Source organism: Neophocaena asiaeorientalis, unplaced genomic scaffold (assembly GCF_003031525.2).
Source record: "Neophocaena asiaeorientalis asiaeorientalis breed wild unplaced genomic scaffold, Neophocaena_asiaeorientalis_V1.1 scaffold268, whole genome shotgun sequence".
Lineage (NCBI taxonomy): Eukaryota > Metazoa > Chordata > Mammalia > Artiodactyla > Phocoenidae > Neophocaena > Neophocaena asiaeorientalis.
In genome coordinates, this window is record NW_020173979.1 from 5,132,278 (window position 1) to 5,153,903 (window position 21,626).

The window sequence follows — 21,626 nt, forward strand, 5'->3', positions numbered from 1 at the left end:
ATACTTGTGGACTGTTTTACCACTTTCATTTTCTTGTAATATCCTTTGGTCAACGCAAGCAGGCTTCAAACTTGCCTCATTCCACTTCTGTGGGCTCCCTCAGACTAGCAGGAAACAGGTTCACTTTGCCATGGCAAGGCCAGGGCACAATCCCCTGCATCTCTCCAGACCTGCGCAGGTCCTCAAACTCTGTACTCAAATCACTAATACCATCTGCCCCGAATACCAGGAAGATGCCAAGGGGACAAAGTCATAACCTCATGTGCAAGAACATGGACTTTGGAGTCATAGAGTCCTGGGTTCATGTCTCAGCTCCTCCACTGGGTACTTAACCTCTCTGAGCCTCAGTTTCCTCATCAGTCCAATGGGGATCATAATACCTCATAGTTTTGTTCCAAGGATTAATGAGATAATGTAATACTGGGAAAGCAGTGGAGCATTGATGCTAAGAGCACAGGCTCTGGTGCCAGACTGTTTAAGTTCAGACGCTGGCTCTGTCACTAACTGTGTGTCCTTGGGCCTCAGCATATTCAACTGTAATATGGGGATAATAAGAGTATCCACCTCTATAGGGCAGGGAATGAATGACTTATGGCTTGGAAAGTGCTTAGAACAGCACCTGGTGCATTGGTGACTACTTGGTAAACGAGAGTTGTTATGATTAATGCAAGTAAAGCCCACAGCACGGTAAAGATAAGTGTTCAATAAATGGTAACTGTTATTATTACAAGGTACACTTTGCACGGAGAATTTTATGCACGTTTATCTCCTAGAAAGCAATTAAGAAATGAAGACATTAGGGGAAAATCTTGTCCTCTAGCAAAAGTTTCAGTCTGAGCAGAGAGAATTCACCATCCTGTTGCCCTGGCAAGATACCTTAGGAACCCCATCCACCATTCCCAGGCTCTCCTTTGCTTTATTCAGCCATCCTCTCTTTCAGTAAATACTCATTAAGCACCCACAGTGAGCCTAAAGCTGTAAAAAAAAATGGCTCCAGCTCCTGCCACCCTGGAGCTTACAGGGTAGCAGGGGAGATACACATTAAATAAATACGTACACAAATGATTATTTAGGGACAGCTACAATTTGTGTTATGAAGAATGTGGCGAAAAGGTATAATGGGGGTCCTGATATGATGTAGCATCAGAGGTGTATGTGAGGGAGGAGTCATTAGAAAAATTTCGTGAGGAAGTGCCATTTAAGCTGGGACTTCATGGATGAATAGGAGTTGGCTGGGGGATGCCTGGGAGTGGAAGGAGGAAGCGATCCAGGCAGACAGGCATTTTGTTCCGAGGCCCTGTAGCCACAAGGTGGCTGGCTCACTAGGGGAAAAGACACAAAGGTAGTAAGTTGACTTACCCCCAGACCATCCACTATCAAAAGCCCTCAGCTGGGAGGTTGGAAATTGGAGAGAAACCCAGGCCCCCAGGAACTGTGTTCTCAGTTGCATCTGTTATCTCTTCCCTTTCAGACTCTCCTTGCCTGGTGGCAAAGACTGCCAGGTCCCAGACCCTGACCCTGAGGCCAAGCGAACAAAGGTTTTGGCTCAAATACCCAGAAGTTGCAGATGTGGCTCACTTTTCCCACATGTGAACTTCAGCCAAGACACCACGACAGGGACTCTGCCCTCTGAATGCCCTCGGATGCCTCAATCCTGTCCCCATCACACGCCACTGGGTTTTGTGAGGCTATTCAGGCAGATACGTTTCCCTCACTGAAGAAAAGGGAAACAGCATGAAAGAAAACAATGGCCCCAAAGGAAGAATACGTGATTGACGTAAATGGGGACGTTGCCTCAGGAGCATCATGTATCATCAAAGAAGCCAAGCCCCAGGTCATTTATTTCTCTGCCTGTTTACATGAAATGGAAAGATATGTTTAAGCTTCCTGTAGTTTTACACTGCAAATTGACGCTCCCAGAAAGGAAGCCGTATGTTCCAGACGTAGCAGGCTTCTTTTGGAATTCACATGTTGGCAGTCTGGCGCTATCCCCTAAATGGTACTTTCATTGTCTTTTTGTTCAAGACAGCAAGCTTCTTCCAGGATCAGAACTGCCTGCCAGCCTCCGTTGATAAACAGCCCACCAGCTCTCGTGGTAGATCGGGTTTAATAATTAGCCTAACTCCTTGTTTACCTAAGTGGCGATTACCGCTGCAATGGAATAATATTTTAACTGCAGGGGAAGCATTACGGAGAGCCCCCCAAGCAAACCTACTGGCTGGGAATGGCCAACAGAGCTGCCCATACTCAGAGGAGAGGACCACTCCATCCCGGCTGGCAGATCTCTGTGTCTGAGATGCTGTCATTAGATGCTGCTCCAAAGACCTAAGGAAATGTGCCCAGGAGAAGTGTATGGTCCCAATCCTTTCAACTGAGGCTCAATGGCCCAGCAAAGTATGAAAGTGAGGCCTGTGCTTCTGAAGCATAACAGTCTAGAGTCGGTGGAGCTTGTGAAGCAACCTCACCACCGCAGGAGCAAATCTCAGCAGGTACGATTTAAGGAAGATGGCACCAGTAAGACTCCACCTGCCCGAGCTGAGGCTGACGTCCAAACTTCTGAGGACCCGGCTGTAATGGGCAAGACTCAGGCCTCCGGGCACCATCACCTCCCCACCTACTCACTCTCCTTCCCCAGGTCCCAGAAGGCAGGGGGCTTTCGGCACATCGCCATCCAAACCTCCCCCAGTCTCAGGAAGCACTTCCCAGTTTTCAAAAGGAAGAGACTCACAGCTAGCAAGTCCCTGGTGGAAATGCAGACAGCATCCCAAAGTGCCATCCAGGTGAACGGCAATCTCTCTGAACAGGACATTGTGTCCTCTGACCTTGCCTACTTAAGGCTGTCTCGGCATCTTGAAGATGGGCCTCAAAGGGTCAAGGCGTCCCACCCATTTCTCCCTAGAATGCCCAAGGTGCAAAGCAATGGGCCTGTGAGCATACGCTTGGAAGCAGGGACATGGAGGGCCTCAGAGAAAGCAACAGCTGCCATTCAGGTTCCAGATGATATTTATCACAGCCCTACCTGGGCAGGTAGAGAGTCCACTTTCAGCCCAGACAGGTCTGCTGAGATTAGCAACTCCATACCCACTTTGGTTGACATGTGTCCAGGTGATGGGAGAAGAGTGCCACCGTCAGATTCAGAAAGACCCCTCTCCTGCTTAAATGCCACCAGTGGTGCCAACCACATGCCCGGCACAGGGAAACTTAAACCTGAAATGCTTTTGCCCAAAGATAACTCTGATGACAAAGACCTTGGCCCACTGTCATCTCAGTCAAAGGAAACGTGTGTTCCCTCACATCCACAGACTCACAGCTCCCCTTCGCCAGGCTCCCACAGCCAGCCAGCCCAGCCAGGGGGAGCTTCAGACTGTGCTTCATCGAGTAACAATCACCAGGATCTGCAGTCACTCAAAACTAACAGTGAGTCAAAATCTGCCCCTGTGTGTCAGGAGCAGATGGCAAAGAACCCCTTCCAGTCACACATCCCAGCGTTTCAAAACTGTCCAGAAAGCGATCACCTCCCATCCTCTCTTCCAAGGAGGGAGACCAAACAGCAGGGCACCACGGAGATGGGTGCACTTAATCCAATCCACCTGGCACAGGGTGAGTTCTGCGACCTCCAGGGCAGGCTGCAATCCGTGGAGGAATCTCTGCACTCAAACCAAGAGAAAATTAAAGTCCTTCTGAATGTAATTCAAGACTTGGAGAAAGCTCGAGCTCTCACAGAAGGGTAAGGTGGATTTTTTTTGTATTGGGTTAAGTCACTTGCCAGGATAGGGGCAGAGAGAGAGCACTGGTTTCCGTTAGTAAGATGTCTCCAAGATGTCTGAGATTCTGTTGTTTCCCCAAATTGTAAGCAATGGTCCCCCTTTGTTCTGACTGGGTTTCGCCTGGTTGTAGGCTTTGGTGGATTTCCACGGTGATGTGTTTTTGTTTCCAGATGTCAACAGACTGCAGAAAGGGGGCAAGGAAGCAGCAGAGTCAAAAGGGATTCTTATTAAGATGTGAGTCCAGCTGATAAACGATGGGGGAAAATGACAGCATGTAGGTGCCTCCCCCACCCCCATCCTTGAAGCAAGTTACTGCATTTGCACAGTATTTTAGTTATTTATGGGTTTGTCACAGGGACTTGAGGTGGCCACTAAGCTTACTGTTGACCTTTCCCACCACTGACCACTTTGAAGGCTTGGGCCAGTCCATCATGGACCAGCTAAATGGAAACTGAAATGAGATCACAATTTTGCAAAGAGAAAAAAGTCACCAAATGCTTTCCTGGATGACTCAGCATCAGTCTGGGGAGGGGAAGGCAGTTATCTGTTTAGGTGTGAGTTGTTCTTTCCTTGAAACAGTGCTCTCTAAAGACTGAGAAGAAGGAACGGCCAAAGCTAATCAACGAAAGGGTAGGAGAGGGAAGAAGTAATTAACTGGCCTTTGCTGATCTGGATCAGAATCAACATTGCCTCGTAAGACAGAAGCACTGTGATGATACAGAGAGAAATGCACTGAACTAAGGGATCTGGAGTTTTAATCATCTTCCTCTACTCATTCGCAAAGTCCCTCAGTTTCCCCATCTATCATGTGGGGGTAAGAATAACTGGCTCATCTCATAGGGTTATTGTCAGCATGAAGAAAACCCATATGTCAAAGTGCTTAAACATTTATAAAGCGCTCTAGAAATGTGAGCTTCTATTAACAGGGGCTTCTTGTTTCTGTGTCTGTAATGGCCAGGCTTTGGTACTCATGAGAGGGGCAATGCTGTGCTGCAGGGAATGAGTCTGTAGAATGCGTGTATCCCAGGGGGATTTTGCCCACAGATTTATCTAGTAAATGCTCTATCTTGCAGGCGCAACTTTTATCGAACTGGCCAAGATCTCAACAACTGCAGTACCTGCCAGAACACAGCGTGCATCATATACAGGTACCTGGCCACAACCGAGGCCTGCTCTTGAGAGCACAGAAGTTGCAGGGTCCACAGGACATTCTTGTAAGCTCTCTTAGGCACAGAAATTCAAGAGAGGGGCAGAGACAGGAGGCCTTGGAATACCTGAGGCTTAAAAAGCAAGGTGTTTAACTATGAAATGTTAGCATCTGGCTCCAAGGCAGGCATTGCTTCGTTTCCTCACAGCAAGGTCTATGAGCAAATCCTCTTGAGATCATCATCCCTCCCCTTACTGAATACCGAGTACAGGCGCCTTGCTAAGCTCTGCACGCCCGTTTGCGTCTCGTTTCACAGTATACCTCGTGAGGTAGGCGTTAACGTCCTCAGAGAAGTTCAGCCATTTGGCTCCACTCCCATAAAGCATTTTCAGAGGGCAGGGGGGTGGGGCGGGGAGCGGGCTCTCCAACCAAATATTCAGAGTCTTGGGACTCAAATCCAGATCCTTCTGATCCCAAGCCCTATGATCTTCATCGTTGTACCACACAGCCTCTTCCTCCACAGTAGCTATCACATGCCAACAATTACTATATGTCAAGAACTGTGCAAAGCACTGTGCATTCGTTTCTAAGTACACTGTTTCTTTCCAGCAGGGGGTAAGGTTGCTGCAATAGAGTGCATTTTTGTAAGTAATAGAAGGGAAACAGCATACAGTTGGAAGAGCACTAAACTTGGAGTCAAAATCCCCAAGTCTACGCCTGCTTACTTGTCTGGAGCTCAGTTTCCTCATCTGTAGAGTGGGAACAATTATCCCTCTTGAGAGTTGCCATTAGGAACAAATGAGAAAATATATCTGAATGCCTTTTGTAACAGTAAATTTCTGTACAAATCCAAGAGCTTATTCCTGTTATTACTGGAAAAATCAACGCCCCTTTAGCTGGAAGTCTACTTTTGGTGGCACACTGGAAAAGTGGTCTAAAGCAGTCATTTCAGTTGATGGAATCTAACTTTGTTTAACAAAAGTGTATGCTTTGGTTTTCTGTATTATTTTCTCTCTCTGATGAGAAAGGCAGCTAGGGCCTGAGCAAACTGAAGCCCACCTGGGTTGCCTGTGTCTTCTTTTTAAAATGTCTCATTCCTTCCAGCAGAATCCTGAAGTTTCATCCTGGCAAGGGATGGGGGCCTGGTAGTCAGGGGGCCCCTACCCTTAGGACCATAACGTTTTTTCACCAATAACAATAACAGGAGCTTCAGGACCTCTCAGAAAAAAACATGCCCTTTACCCTGGCATGAAGTATCCCCTCTTAAAAGGGGGCTCTGGAAAAGGCTTGTGCATTGGAAAGAAAAATTAGGGAGTCTCATCAATTGCCCACCTTTTGCTCCTTCTTTTTTTATATCCCCCATCTTAAGCAAATTTCCTAATCACCAGGAGGACAAAAATCATTAAATGTCTAGACTGTTAGGGAGGACAAAAACTTTTCCTCATAAACAAAAATAATTATTTTTAACTAACTTCCATTTAAATTTTGAAAAGTCTCTTTTTCAGCAGCCAGATGATGTATTTTCTGTTACCTTCAGATGACTTTTTTTTTAGCTTATGTAAGTGAAAAGGACAAATGTTTATTTTCCAATCTACTATGAGTTTCTTGCCCTGGCCTTCGGCAAATCGTTTCTGGCCTCTGAGTTTCCTCATCTGAAGAATGAGGGCCTTTAACTGGATAGCCCCATGGTCCCTTTCAGTTCTGACATTCTGATGTTCTAGGCTGAATTTAAAATAGTAATATTTGGCTAAACTACAACTTTCCAACAAGTCTGAGAATGTTTGCATTTTTCTAGTACTTACTTCAAATATCTCAAGCAAACATTCTAAATTTACCCCTGGATGGGCTGGCAAACCTTTATCCACACATCCCTTTCCAGTTTTCCAAGAAAAGCAGCCACTGCATGCATCTATACCTCATTACCATTCAAAGCCAGACTTTTCTCCCAGACAGTATCTATATCGTTGTATCCAAGCCATTGTGAAGGAACAGGCAATTAGTTTGATGAAAGCAAAGAGATAAGCACAACATCTCCATCACAGTAACAGTGGGAAGATGAGAGTTGTCATTTTTTTTTTTTTTTTAACATTTCAAATGACTTCAAACCCTGTGTGGTATCCTGGAAAGTCAGATCTTGCAAACTAATAAATAAATGATGTGAAATACTCATCCTCAGGCCTTGTTAAGCTGCAGTTTCTCCCTGATGATGGATGGACCGAGTGCATGTCACTGAACATAAAGCACATGGATGCGTGATGGATTGCCTGCCGGGTCTTCTTCTCCGGAGATGTTGCTGCTAAGTTAGCAATCCATAAGGTTTTCTAAGTGGCCCCATCAGCCGAAGCCTATGGCTATGCTACTTGCTTCCATCAAGACACATGGGGTCACTGGTTCTATCCGACTCATTCTCTCTGCTCCAAGAGGAGCCTTCTGTCCACCCGCTCCTCAAAGCCTCACTGGCATTCTTCTTACCATGGATCACTGTGATAGATCCTACCTCACCAAGGAGAACAGCACCAAAACTGATGCCCAAAGATTCCAGGTATTCTCAGGAGTACACCAGGAAGAATGAACTCCTTGGAGTTTTGACTGCTGTGGGCTCCAGGGGAAGGGTGTGGGGATTGGCTCTATGACTCAAGCTGGTTCCAGGCTGTTTAGACCCCAAACACTCTCCTCACGTCTCCTTAGCATTAATCCTAGGACAAGCTACTCAGAGGGTTTCTGCATGCCTCCTGCGGTACCCAAGATTCATTAGCATTGAATTACCTAGTGAGAAGGTTGTTCTCTTTTCAAGTTCATTTCAATTCTTCTGATTTACCCAGAGGGAAAAATCTGAGTTTGGTGCTAGAATGTCTTCAAAACCTTTCTAATGCTTACTTATCACACTTCTTTGCCAAGAGTGAGCATGTTTCATGTTCATAGCCATGGGCAAGCAAGAGTACGCAGCCAGAATGTAATCATTTCTAAATCTTTATGGAAGATTTTAACTTTTAAAACTAGTCCCCCTACCTACTCACTGTTAGGCACGTCTCCATTTTCAAAAGGTATATTGCCTGTTTTGTACAAATGTTTTTAAGTCTAAAAAGTGAATTGGTCTAGAGAGAAAAAAAATTATTGTGCATGTGGTATGGGGAGTTTCACAAAAACCATGAAGGTGGTGAATGAATGACTGCAGTTTTGGAAACTGTGCCTTAAGGAACCAGCTCCCTCTCCTCTTCTCAAGGACATGAAGTCTCTCCAAGCCGTATCTCTCCTCCTTCCCTCACCCCGTTCTCTGCTCCTCCAGCCACATCTGCCTGCACTTCATCTTCACGTTCACTCTAAAAATAACCACAGAACCTCTCTGGAGGTCTCTGACTATACCAATCATGCATTTATTTTATGGATGTAGCTCCCAGGAAAAAAAATCTGCCTGGTTTAAGTTGTAAAATGCCTCAAATGTTTTAAGGGAAAAGAATGGGAAGTCTTTCTCAGAAAAAAAAAATTTCTTCTATCATCCAAGTGTGTTTCTTAGAAAATGGAAATAAAGAGCAAACAGCAAACTTACCATTTTCAATGGGTGAAGGGAGAGGCTGGCCATGTAAAATTTGAAAGGTGCTAGAGAGGAGAGAACAACAGAAGAGCACTTGTTTGCTCAGGGGTCTCTCTGGACAGGCTGTCTCCTCTTCTCATCCTTAGCCTCTGTTCATGACTTCAACTGCACTCATGGATTTTAATTTTAATTTCTGTGACATCAGCTTCCCCTATCTTTTTTATGAGTTCTCTCTCTCCCTCTCTCTCTCTCTCTCCTCTCTCTCTCTCTCTCTCTCTCTCTCTCTCTATATATATATATATATATACACACTACCTACAGATCTTTCCATTTCTATCTTGATATCTCAAAGGTACCTCAAATTCTCCACATACGAAAACACACTTCTTATTTTCCTCCACAAAATTCTTTTCCTGTGTTTCTTATTTTGCTCAACATTGTTAACCACAGTTCCATAAAGAAACTATAGTCCCCATAGTGCCTCGCTCCTCTCCTTTACAACACACATCAAATTGGCTACTGATTCTACCCTCTCTCTCTGGTCCATAAAGGCTCTCATCATTGGTCACTTAAACGCTAGCTGGCCTTTTTGCCATAGGTACCTTTTGCCCTGTCCCAAGTAATCCTCCACACAGATTGCTAAATTACCTGAAAAGAAGAATCTGATCATGCCACTCCCTTGCTAAACAATTTTGTTCCAGTTCCTGTTGTTTCCTTTAGCTAATTTTTCAAAGCCCTTTGAACACGATGCTAACCTTCTTACCTGCTGGGTCTCCTATTTCTCCCCAGCCACAGGGAACTACTCAGCTGGCTTCATATACTGTGCGTTTTCTCATGCATGTTTCCTTATTTCCTGAAATGCCTTTTCTGCCCTGCTTTGTCTGGAAATCTCCTAGTCTTGCAGCTTAAAAGTCAGTTCCTCTGAATAGCCTTACACTCCTTCCCAAGAAGGACCCCCTTGGCACACACATTCCTCAACTATACCATTTATCCTATTGCATTGTAACACAGTGTTTATGAGTTTCTTTCCTTCAGCAGATGGCTAGTATCTCAAAGTCATGGGCCAGTGTCTAACACATAGCTGGTGCTCAATAGAATCTTGTCAAGGAAGAGAATGGCTATACTGACTAGGGGAGGGATGAAAAACAGTGGTGGGCTTGAGACAGCTATTCAGATTCCCCAAAGTCAAGTCAGTGTGACTATTTGTGTGTGCCCCTACCCTTGGGTGGGGAAACAGAAGGCCTTAATTAATCAAATGTTCTTATTAGGGAAGGAAGGCTTCTGTGCAGCAGGTCCTCAGAAGATCTTTTGGAACTAAATCAAACGACTATATGTAGTACTGTCAGTTTTCAAACACCTGGAACACTACAAGATGAAACCTAATCAAATCTTCCTTCGATGACTCAGAATGCTTGTTGCAATTTCACAGGACATTGAGATCCTCGTTCATCATGGCCATCCAACATTATTGCCCAGTACTTCTGTACTGGCTGTGGTAGGAAAGGCGGTTTGCTGAAAACTCCCTCCAGGCTAAAATATCTCCCTTCTACGGTGTCTGAACTGCACCAATGACCTCTATGGAAGAGGGAATTAAGGCATTAGATCGGCAGGTTCTCTTGGTAAAGCATCAAAACCCAGTGTAGTAGGCAGAATAATGTCCACAAAAGATGCCCACATTCTAATTCCTGGACCCTGTGAATATGTTACCTTTTACTTGGTAAAAGGGACACTGCAGGTGTGATTAAGTTAAGGATCTCAGGACAAGGTAAGTAGCCTGGACTGTCCAGGTGAGCCTAACATAATCATAAGGATCCTTACAAGAGAAAGATGAAGGCGGGAGAGGCAGAGTCAAGAGGATGTGACAACAGAAGCAGAGGTAGAAGTGATGTGGTCACAAGCTAAAGAAGGTAGGCAGCCTCTAAAAGCTGGAAAAGGCAAGGGACACACTCTCTCCTCGAACCTCCAGAAGGAACACAGTTCTGCTGACACCCTGATTTACAGCTCTGCAGGACTTCTGATCTCTGGACTCTAAGAGTAAAATCTGTCTTGTTTTAAACCACTAGATTTGTGGTAATTTGTTTCAGTAGTAATAGGAAACTAAGACGCCTGGATTAAACCCTTATAATTCGTAAACTACTCACATCTAATTGGAGGTCTGTTAACTTGACTTTGATGATCTTTGCAACTATGACAGCTAGGGGAAGACAGACATCTGTTGGGATGAAGATTAGGGAAAAGAAATAAGAAGAGAGCTACCACTTATTGAGTGTCTGTTATTACTGGTCATTATAAATGCCTTTTATTTTCGTATCTAATCCCCACAACCATGTGAGATAGATAAAAATACTCCCATTTTACAGATAACTGAGATAACTGAGGTTCAGGGACTTGCGCACTATTCAGATTAGACAATTGAGCCTGAGAGAGAGAGAGGCGCTTGCACTATTATTCTGAAACTAATAAGTGGCAATGTCGAGACTGGAACTTAGTCCTCCCTTCCTGATGGCCAGCTTCTACAGCATGCTGCCTTCAGGGGACAGACCTGCTTGAGGGGTATCAGGGCTCAGCAGAATGTTGTATGGCTGAGTTCTCATAATCCAAGGGCATCGTGAGGGTTTGTGTTTAAGTTGCAGGACCTAAATAGTGTTCTCAACATGTGATCCTGGGCCATCTGCATCAGAGTCTCCTGGCTGTGAATACTGGTTGCTGGCCTTCACTCCCCAAACCTGCTGGATCAGAGGGGTGGGGTGGAGGATGGGAATCTACAGGCACAGCCAGTTTCCTGGGAAAGCCTGATCCCAGTGAAGCTTGAGAAACATTCAACTAGGCAAAATTAGGGTCTTGAAAGGAGGAGGTTTCTGGTTGATTTATTAGAAACTTTTGTGACATAGAAAGCTCTTGCTAATAAAGTAACCCAGAAAGTAGCTTTTGTTTTAAACGCATCATTGGACAGATGATTTACCTTTCTGCTTGGCTTCAATTACAGGGTTAGGTGGTCAGGTATAGACCTAACTAGGGGGTGCAGGTGAGAGTGGAGGCAAGAGAAAGGGAAGGGAAAAGGATTGGTGGTGGCGGTGGGGGGGCTTCCTCATAGACTAAGGGTATTTTTGATGCCTCCTATTTCCAATGAGAAGACAAAATGAGCTTCCGCCGGTCCACGCGGGCGCCCAGGCTTTCATTATGCACTACTTAGGGGATTCATTTGTAGCCTCTCCTCCCTCCCACATTTCCCAGCTCCTTGGTCCTCATCTGAGATCAGGAACGGAATGGCAATCCCTGCTGTGCTTCCTCCTCCAATTAAGGTTCAGACCAGTTACAGCCCAATTCTGCTCCCAGGCCAAGGGCCCAAATGCTAGGAACTGCCCTCTGGTGCGTCCTGGAGGAGCAGTTACAAACCCCTGACAGGGCGGCCATGCAAAGTGCTGCCCAGGACCGCCCACCCTGCTCCAGGAGAGGGTGTGGTCACCACAGGCTCCAGAACCAGGGAATATGCGTGAAGCTGAACACCAGAATCCTCCACCACTTTCCTCTCATTTCCTCAAACTCCACAGACCACAGACTGCTTTTTTATCATTATTGATTCCTCCACTGTTACAACTCCTCTGAGCAAGACAGAGAAGAAGTTAAGGATATGCAAAAGGAGATTTGCTGCAAGTGCCGTCCTTTGTACCCGGCGACCAGCATCCCTGTTCTTGGGGTCGCCCCCTCATTGTTTTAATATTTGGAACTTCCCATAAGGAGCCTCTCTGGAACACAGGCCAAAGCTGTACAGCTGTGTGCCCTGTTGGAGAAAAGCCAGGCCTTCGTCTAACCGAGGAGAGCAACGTGAGTTACCTGGGGTCATGCAGTCAGAGGCGCTGAGAGCCTTCTAGAGTTTCCTTCTATGGTTAAGTCACTTGGCCACTGGGTCTTAGTCTTGCCTGCCACTTAAAGCTATTACTTAACCAGAGAAAAAGGCATTTTACTCGAAATGCAATATGCACCCAGGCTTGTGAATTCAGCAACCAACTTTCCACGTAAATTATTTAGTATGTTCCTTTCGTTTGCTTAAGATGCCCTCCCAGCGCGGAGCCAAGTGAACTGTCAGAGCCTCGTCTTCCAGCCACGGTCCTCTCTCTGGCCAGCAATGATTTCCACAGTGAGGAGTAATTATAAAGCACACAGCATGTCTGTTCTTTCTAGTAATCACATATGCCTTCGCAGCTCTCATCCCATTGTAGTATGGACTGAGCAGCATTCATTTCAAATGCAGGAACGTGAATGTTAATGGCAATACTACCCAGCATCCCCCAAACAACTACCACCAAACATAGCTCAAGCTCTCTTTTGGAAGCAGACATAAAGTTTGGGGTACACGTGGAAACCTCTCTGAGCCTCGACAGTTTGATCCCCAAAATATTTGCCATTAGTCCCTGTTTCTCTCAGTATGCTTATCCCTTTCTTCTTTTCCCTGGAGTGTAAGTGGAAAGAAGTAGCATTTACAGCATCAGCGATTTATCTGCAATAAAAATGAAACCTATTTTAATGCATTAATAGCTAAAGAGGCTGAAACATGCCATAAATATAAAATCAAGAAAGTTGAGAATTTCGCAGGAATAACAAATGGATGGCTGCTGGCATGAGGCCACAGCTGACCACAAAATGACCCAGTCTTTATTTCTCTGTCAAGTTAATGCAACAATCATTACCATTGGTTGAACCAGGCACTGCGCCAGGAATTCTGCTAAACACTGTACACGCATCATCTCTTTTCAGACTCCCCAAAACCCTAAAATATGGGTATGGTTATTATTCCCATTTTACAGATGAGGAAACTGAGACTAAGAGAAGCTATGTGACTTGTCCAAGATCCAACAGAGCTAGGGCTTAAACCAGTCCTGCTTTCAGGAGACCTTCTTGTGCCTTTCCCTCTTACTTTCTGACCTTGCACAATCAGTGAATATTTGTGTTAAAGTTCTCTGAGACGACCTTCTCTTTCTAAGGACTTAATGTGAAGACATTCTCAACACAGAGCCACAGAACCCAGAGCGCAGACCTGCCTCACAGATGGCAATCAGCAGTGAGGTTTCTGCAGCGTGGCTCTGCTTACTTATGTGCCTAGAAGAGAACGTGCAATTCTCTGAGGACTCGTCAGCAGACAGTTGCCCAAGAAGGGGTGTACTTGCCAGCTGGAAACGGCTGTGAGTTGTGAAGCTTAAAATTGTACCCTATAAATAGTGAGCAAACTGGTCATTAGGAGAAAGTTTTAGGAACAATATCCCTTCCAGACTGGGGAAAAACACTAAGGTTCCTACTTTCCCAGACTGTGATTCTTCCCCAGAGACACTTTCCAAAGGGGTGTGATTTATTCACGTAGACAGGAACCAAACTACCCGTGCTGATTCCATCGATTCTTACAGCTAATTCTAAAACAAAAGTTGCTGGAGCTCAATAAATCTGTGTTGCACCTGAGTTCCGTGGCAAGAGGGGCACAGAAACATTCTAACAGAGATGAAGAGGTGGAGAGGGACTTGGAGGCGGTTTTGTCTTCAGGGAGATGCCATGGATCATTAGTTTCTCAGTCAACCTGCTTGGGGTGTACCGTTTATGGTTTAAAAGAACGGTACGGTTTAAAAGAACAAGACCCGCCTGCTGAGAAGGAAGAGCAAAGGGCCCCTGAGGACCTCAGCAACCTACACCAGACCCAAAATTGCACCGCCCAGATACTACCTTGAGTAAGCTGCCTCCTGTGGGGTGTCTGTCTTCTCTGGTACGCGGCCTCCCCGTCAGAATGTCCCTGCAATCTGAAAACACTATGGCAGGGTGGGCTGGTCAGCTGGGTCACGCAGGGTCGTGCATGCAGCCCAGCCCAAGTTGGGTCTGGTTCCACAGCGGGCTGCAAGTTCATTTAGGTGCACTAGGCCTTGGTCACCAGCCCCTCCCCTCCCCTCCCCACGCTCATCTGGTGACCAGGATCTCACACAGATTGAAGACTGCTGTTCTTTCGATGCTGTGTATCTTCGTGTACAAGCTTCGGAGCCAGACAATCTAGGCTCAAACCTTGACTCTGTCACTTATTAGTGTGTGCCCTTGGCAGAATATTTAACCTCCCCATGCCTTGCCTCAGTTTCCTCACCTGTGAAATGAAGATAATATCTCCCTCATGGGGCTCTGAGAATCACATGAGACGTGAGAATTACTAAACTTGTAGTATAGTGTCCGGAATATAGATTTCAGTACATAAATGAGAGTCATTCTCCTCCTCTTCCTTCTTCTTCATCATTTAAATTACCATATGCCCTCACCTAACATGACCCAGATACTCTCATGTTATATCTCTTTCTTCTTAGAGTAAGACCCTGGTACCAGCCAAGCCCTGGGCTAAAACATCTGATCCCTTTTTAGGAAAAAAACAGAGGACTAGAGGTCAGGAAAGCAAGCTGAGATTCTGATCATAACTTATGGTGTGACTCCCTTCAGCAACTCACTTGTCAGCTGAACGGAGATAACAACCTTCCTAGATTCCTGAGCTATTGTGAAGATAAAATGAAAATGCAGATCTGGAGTGTCTGCAATCTGAAAGTGCTATATAAAAGTAAGAGGTTTCTATTGTTTGTTTCTATATAAACTTTTCTCTCTGTGTGTCTCACCCAACTTCAGTTTGCCCAGCCAAGATGCTACATCCAGAATCTGTCTCTGTTGTTTGCTTATGTATTTACGCATTTATCTACTTTTTGCTTCTCACTATTTCTTCTTCCAGACAAGCCATGACTTAGGCTTCTCGCTACTTCCAATTACCTAGAAAAACATCCTTCTGTTTTTCACCTAGCATGATGGCTGGAGCATTGATCTGTCAGCTAGATTAGTGAAGTGCCCAAGAGGGAAACCTGAAAGCTCTCTTCCATTCTTGGTCTACACACAGCTCACTTTCTAAATGCAAAGTGGCACCATGCACAGACATCTTGGCTGGGAAAGGCTCTAAGGATCCCCAGACAGTGAACTGGGCACTCCTGAACCAGGTGTCAGGTATTCCATGCGTCCTCAGAGGGCCAACCTTGCAGACCTTGAATGCTCCAAACTACCTCAATGGCTCCGGGCCTGAACCCTGTATTATAACGATTTCTTGACCACCATTTGCCACTCCCACCCCACCGTGAGCCACAGCTCTGTACAAACTAAGCATTCAGCACTCCTCTTCATCCATGTGGATATGAATTGAGAAGATGGTAAGGGTGGGAGGATAGGTAGATTAAGAGGAAAGAGAGAAGGGAAGGTTGGAAAAGTTACTGGTGTTCTACCTTGATACCAAACCCAAGGCAGGAATTTATTCCCCAGAATCTGCAAACAACCCCCTGCTAAGATTTTGCTTGAATTCTCTCAAGCAGGCATTTTATTCCCTCTTTCAAGAAAGTGCTGTGCGTTGGCTAACTAAGAAGTTGAGGGGCATCTCCTCTTCTCGACCCAGCCTCAAAATGAAAGACAGGTGAGAGAGGGCACTGCCCCCTGCCCATTTATAAGGCAGCTGCTACCAAAACAAAATATATGCCTTCTCCTCCCTTCCAAACTAAACAGTAGTTTGTCAAATGGATGGATAAGAAGAAAAGTGACAATTTTCCTTTATGTTAATAAATTGCCTAAAAAAACATTAATCAATTTCTTTCCAAAGCACAGATGCTTCTCTGTACTCTGTTATTTGCCTGGCCTTGAAAAGAAAGTCACCTTCAATCCTCTTTGAATTGTCAAGATCAATGGGGGCAGTTGCAAGAAGAGGATGGGGAGTTCCCTAAGTCCCAGTGATTATAATGGAAGCCTGTGGTGTTTCCATAGAAATATAAAGAGCATATTCTTCCCTGAATGTACATGGAGGGGAGAGGTGAAAAGTGATGTTTCTGGCAAGGTATACAATTACTGAAGAGTTGAAGGTATGAGTGAGGAGGTGAGGCATTCAGTCCCTAAGATAGGAAGACAAGAGACTTAGTGGAGTGGGTAGAGACCACATCCTACATAAGGACATTTCCCATTATTGTGTCCCATCTGCACAACTACCCACTGAAGTAGCTTTATAACCCCCATTTTCAGTTGTGTCTCAGAAAGAGAAGCAACTTACCCAAGGTCACCCAGCCAGTAAGTGGTACAGCCTTGGTTCAAACCCAGGAGTACTCCATTCGAGAGCCATTTCTGTATTGTCTACAATGTGCTTTAAATTGTGAACTAAGACAGACTTTACCTTCTTTTTTTTAAAATTAATTAATTAATTAATTAATTTAATTTTTGGCTGCATTGGGTCTTCGTTGCTGTGTGCAGGCTTTCTCTAGTTGCAGCGAGTGGGAGCTACTCTTCGTTGCGGTGTGTGGGCTTCTCATTGCAGTGGCTTCTCTTATTGCAGAGCATGGGCTCTAGGCGCTCGGGCTTCCGTAGTTGCAGCACATGGGCTCAGTAGTTGTGGCTCGCGGGCTCTAGAGCCCAGGCTCAGTAGTTGTGGCACACGGGCTTAGCTGCTCCGTGGCATATGGGATCATCCCAGACCAGGGCTCAAACCCGTGTCTCCTGTCTGGCCTCTTGGTGCTGGTAACTAGTGGCTCTGTGTCCTTAGTAAATGCTAGCCAATATCAAGAGCTACTAGAGATCTTCTAGCCAAAGCTTAGGATCTGCCAGATCAGTGAACAGAAGTATCCACTGAGGCTCTGACTTCCAGGATGTACTGCCCAGCACTGCACCCCTATTTGTCTCTGAGCCTGGGGTGGGTTTCTGCCACCACTACCTGCAACTCACTCTCCCCAACTGAAATTTAAGGAGATGGATTCAGAGGCTGGGGAAGAGTTGTCTCCAGCAAACTCTCTTTGCTTTAAGGAAGGAATTTAAAGCAGTGAGTTGCAAACTCTGATTCTTACCCTCTCTTACACTATTTCACAGATAGAGAACATCTACATTCATAGTTCTCCTAGCTCCTGAAATATCCCTGCCCTCTTTTCACCAGGCAGAAAAATAACCTTCATCCTAGGGCATCAGCTGGAGCCAAAGAAAGCAGGCACCCCTTACTCATTCTAGGAATTTCCTCAGCTTTCTGGTATCAGAAATTTCATCCATCCATCCATCCATCCAGCTGGTCAACAGTCTAAACATCCATTCATTCATCCAACCATCCATTCATCCATACAACCATCTAACCATTCATCCAGCCATCCAACCAACTATCCATCCATCCATCCATCCATCCATCCATCCATCCATCCATCCATCCACCCACGTATCCAATCATCCATCCTACTCTAGGCCTGATACTGTGCTCAGTTACAGGGACATCACAGTGAGATAGACAGATGTGGATACTGCTTTGGGCGATCTTTCTTACCAGCGTGTGAGACAGATGATTAAACTAACAATTGCTTTAAAAATCTGCCTTGTATGTATCTCAACTACCCCTACTTTCCAGCTCTTCATCCATATACCTCTACCAAATTAGACTCCTTGACACACAAAACAGACTCCTTCTCCTTATATGTGATATTTCTCTGACTTCTTAATTCAAACAAACAACAAAAACAAACCACCTGAGTTTGTCAAGACTCACAACAATGTCCTAACACCAATTAGAAAAAATAGTTCTCTGGGTGAGTCCTCAGTGTCAGACCTCCGTGTCTGTCTGTCTGTCTGTTTACTACTCTGCCCCCAGCACCTAACCTAGGGCCTGGAACATGGGACATACTCAGTAAATTTGGTTTGTTGAATGATTAGCTGAATATCATGCAGTGTTTGCTGGCGCCCGACTCTGAACTGAGTGTTGTACATCATTCTGTTGTTTATACTTCACTGAGATCCTATGAGTAGGTACCATGCTTATTCTGCAGGTAAGGACACTGTGGCTCGAATACGAGAAATGACTTTGCCAAGATCTCACAGCTAATCGATCATGGAGCTTTGCCTAGAAAAACATAGCCTGCATTACTATACCCATTATTATAAGTCACCCAGCCAGGAGTATATCCCTGTGGAGGAGACCAGGGGGCACAGAAAGTAAAAGGATATAAGCTGAAGAGAAGAAAATCTGGTGGAAGCATATCAAAAATACAGAAACAAAATAATCAGACACCCATCCCTGATGCTCCTTAAGCATGGTTATTCAGCCCCTATTACTGCTACTATTATCATCATTAATGCTATTACTACTAATACATTATGTCTTGCTCTTTGCTTTGCTTCTCAACGATGTGTCTTGGAGAGCTTTACACCTATGCTATTTCATAGGATTCTTCAATACAGACATACTTAAATACTCTCCTTTAATGGGCATTTCCTAATCTCCATTCCTTTTTTTGTTATTTTATTTGTGTGTTTTGGAGTCATTAATGTACAGACTCCATTGTATCATCTGTACACAGGTCTGTGAGGTAAACATGACACTGTTGGGGACCAGGGTTCTCAGGGGTTGAGAGAGTCAGAGGCTGGGGAGAGCAGAAACTCTGGCCTGCGTGCAGTGGGTGCTCAGGCTCGGCTTGACCTTTGAGGGCTTGGGAATCAGGCCAGTGGGCATCAGGAATGGTCAGCCCGTCTGGTAAGTCTGGCTCAGCCTTCTCAGAACCTGGAGAGCCGGGCCAGGAAGACTGAATCCTGCGGACGTCCCTACAGACTGTGTATGTGCTCCCTCCACCCTTAATTGTCCACGTTCCTCCATAGGAGATTTACTTACAGAGGAGTTGCCAGTGCCAGGATGACTGGAAGGAGGCTCTTAAGCTTATAGCTGTGTTTGTTACCTGGTTTCATACTAGAACTCTCAGAAGGCCCAAAGATGAGGAGCTAGCTTGGGAGTATGGAAAGTGGGGGAAATGCAGAGTCACAAAAATGGTGTTCCTCCTTGTTTAGCGAGGAGGAAAATGAAATGTTTCATACGGAAGAGGAAAGACCCCATGTTGGTTTGTGATGTGGCATGACTGGCCAAAGCCTTCTACCCAGCAAGGGCTAAAAAGGAGCTGTCATTAAAGGGACACTTTCCTGGTCTGCTATGCCCATGTCACCTCCCAGAGACCCAGGATCGGAGTAAGTGCCACCAAAAAGGCAGATCACGATTGCCACATGTGACTAATAAAGCCCCCAAATGGTACCTTGTCACTGGGCATTCTGAGATGGCTTACTATTTGCCAGGAACCACTCTAAGTACTTCATTTATATTCTCTCAATTAATATACATCTTAATTCCAAAGAAAGCCTTTGAGATAGGTGCCATTTTTATGTCCATTTTACGGATAAGGAAACTGAGTTGTTAGTTTTAGCATATAATCCTCTGTGTTACTTAAATACTTTATAATGAGGCAGTTTTCATGCATAAAATGTATGTAAAAAGAATGACCAATTAGGAGCATTAAATAAATGTGAGAGAGAGACTGGAGCCGTTTTTACCGGACATCTACTATTAGGCTGCCATGTTACGTGCTTCATTTAAACTTAGTAACATGCCCAAGAGGAAAGCATTACAGATGCCAATTCAGTCAATGAGAAACTGGAGCTTCAGAGAGGTGGCACAGGTTCCTCAAGGTCACACAGCCAAGCAGCTACCTAAGCATCTGGGACCTGACCTCAAAGCACATGTTTTTCCATGTCAGTTGGACACTTGGTGATGCTATATCAGTATGTGCTGATTTGAATTTACTTTCCTTCCTTCCTCTTTGTGTTTTTCAGTGTAGAATATGACTTCCGGCAGCAGGAAGGCAGGTTCCATGAAGTTCTACAGAGTCTGGAGGAAGCAGAGCCAGTTGAGGAGGCATCTCCCCCACCAAAGTCCCTGGCAGAGCCCTCAGTCCCTGAGAAACAGGACTTAAGGCGGAAAACCAAGAAGGTGAAGAAGAAATGCTTCTGGTGGATCTGAGCTCATGGGGACCTTTACCTCTGCCCTTCCCGAGGTGGGGAACCACTGCCCTCAGGCCTTCTCTACTTCTTAGCGAAGGCCCCAGGCTATGAGCCACTCGACCTGTGAAACCAGAACAACTTGGGGCTGGATTAGCTGCCACTGGACACATGACCACACCTCACCTGAGTGCGTGCCACTGCTTGCTGAGGACCTCACGGACCCGAGTGCCCACTTGCCTAGCTTCCTGTCACACATCCTGGTTTGTGAGTCTAGATTCCCACCATGGGCAAATCCCCCATCGCACTTTCCTACACCTCTGTAACGCTAAGCACTTTCTGCCCGTCCTGGGTTCATCGTCCCAAAGGAAAGAAACAAAAATGTTGTGCAGAGCAGTAAGATAGAGGAGGATTACAAGCAGATACCCAGAGAAAAACAGATACCCAAACTGGCAGTTTTCTAAGATATTGGCATACACGAGCACAACAGAAGTGGGCAGGACACAAGAATGCAAGATCACCTTGTGGTTGGGTCCTCTTCATTTTTAATTAGTCCCTTGATCCCAAAGCAAGGATTTGTCATTTCATGCTGTGTGGACCTTAAGAGTCTGTGGCAGAGTAAGCTCACCACAGGGTATACGGGACTTGCAGGTATGACTATTCTACAGTTGTAGCTACTCCAGGGCCCACCTTAAATCATCCTGCTTCTCAGTCTGAGGCCTGAGACTGCCTGGCAAATGGATGGGGTCTGGTTTGGGTTTGAACTTTAAGATTCCACAGTTAATTTCTCTGCAACATTTAAGATCATGAGATCCAGCAGCCTATCTGTCCGTTTCATCTTACCAGAAACATAAATAAGACTAAGACAAAACACAACACTGGTTCTCGCCCATTCATCCCTACAGCAGCCCTGTAGACAAGTTCAAAGTATATTAATCTACACAATCTCCCTTCCTGGTGACCAGGCAATGGTCACCTGATTGAAGAAGCAGCAGAACTGGGGATGAGGATATATTTTTTTCCATTTTAGTATTAAAGGTCTTTCCTTCCCAAAGTCTGAATTCTTTTAAAGTCTGGCTCATTCTTTTGACAAGACCTCCATATACGTGGGTCCAGTCAAACTTGCATGGCTGAACAAACAGTTAAAGTAATATAATTCAGTAACTGCTACATACTCTTGGGCGCGAGGGGTAGGTTGGCAAGGCTCATATTCCTTCTTGTTAGACTCTCTACCAGCCTGTGGTTGGATTGGGGCTGCTTAGAAAAGGGATCCTAAACTCAACGAGCATTCAGTGAGGAAGGCACTTCGTAATCCCCTTTGCTGAAGACTGGGCGTCTGAGTTAGAGTCTTTGCAGAGTGCAG

The 21,626-nt window shown here is 45.4% G+C and overlaps 2 protein-coding genes across 2 annotated transcripts in view; one reads left to right on the plus strand and one right to left on the minus strand.

Moving 5' to 3' along the window:
- The window catches only part of DOCK2 (dedicator of cytokinesis 2), a 408,357-nt gene that overhangs the window by 191,699 nt on the left and 195,032 nt on the right, over positions 1-21,626 (minus strand). The window lies entirely within an intron of this gene.
- INSYN2B (inhibitory synaptic factor family member 2B) lies at positions 1,520-21,208 on the plus strand. Its single transcript, XM_024753339.1, has 3 exons — positions 1,520-3,727; positions 4,841-4,915; positions 20,099-21,208. Exons 1-3 carry the CDS (start codon positions 2,382-2,384, stop codon positions 20,283-20,285), a joined length of 1,608 nt encoding a protein of 535 aa, XP_024609107.1. The 5' UTR covers positions 1,520-2,381; the 3' UTR covers positions 20,286-21,208.

Coding starts and splice junctions, on each gene's coding strand:
- INSYN2B (XM_024753339.1), top strand. CDS start 2,382: ATGGCCCAGCAAAGTATGAAAGTGAGGCCTGTGCTTCTGAAGCATAAC. Junction 3,728..4,840: donor GCTCGAGCTCTCACAGAAGG/GTAAGGTGGATT, acceptor TCTATCTTGCAG/GCGCAACTTTTATCGAACTG. Junction 4,916..20,098: donor ACAGCGTGCATCATATACAG/GTACCTGGCCAC, acceptor TGTGTTTTTCAG/TGTAGAATATGACTTCCGGC.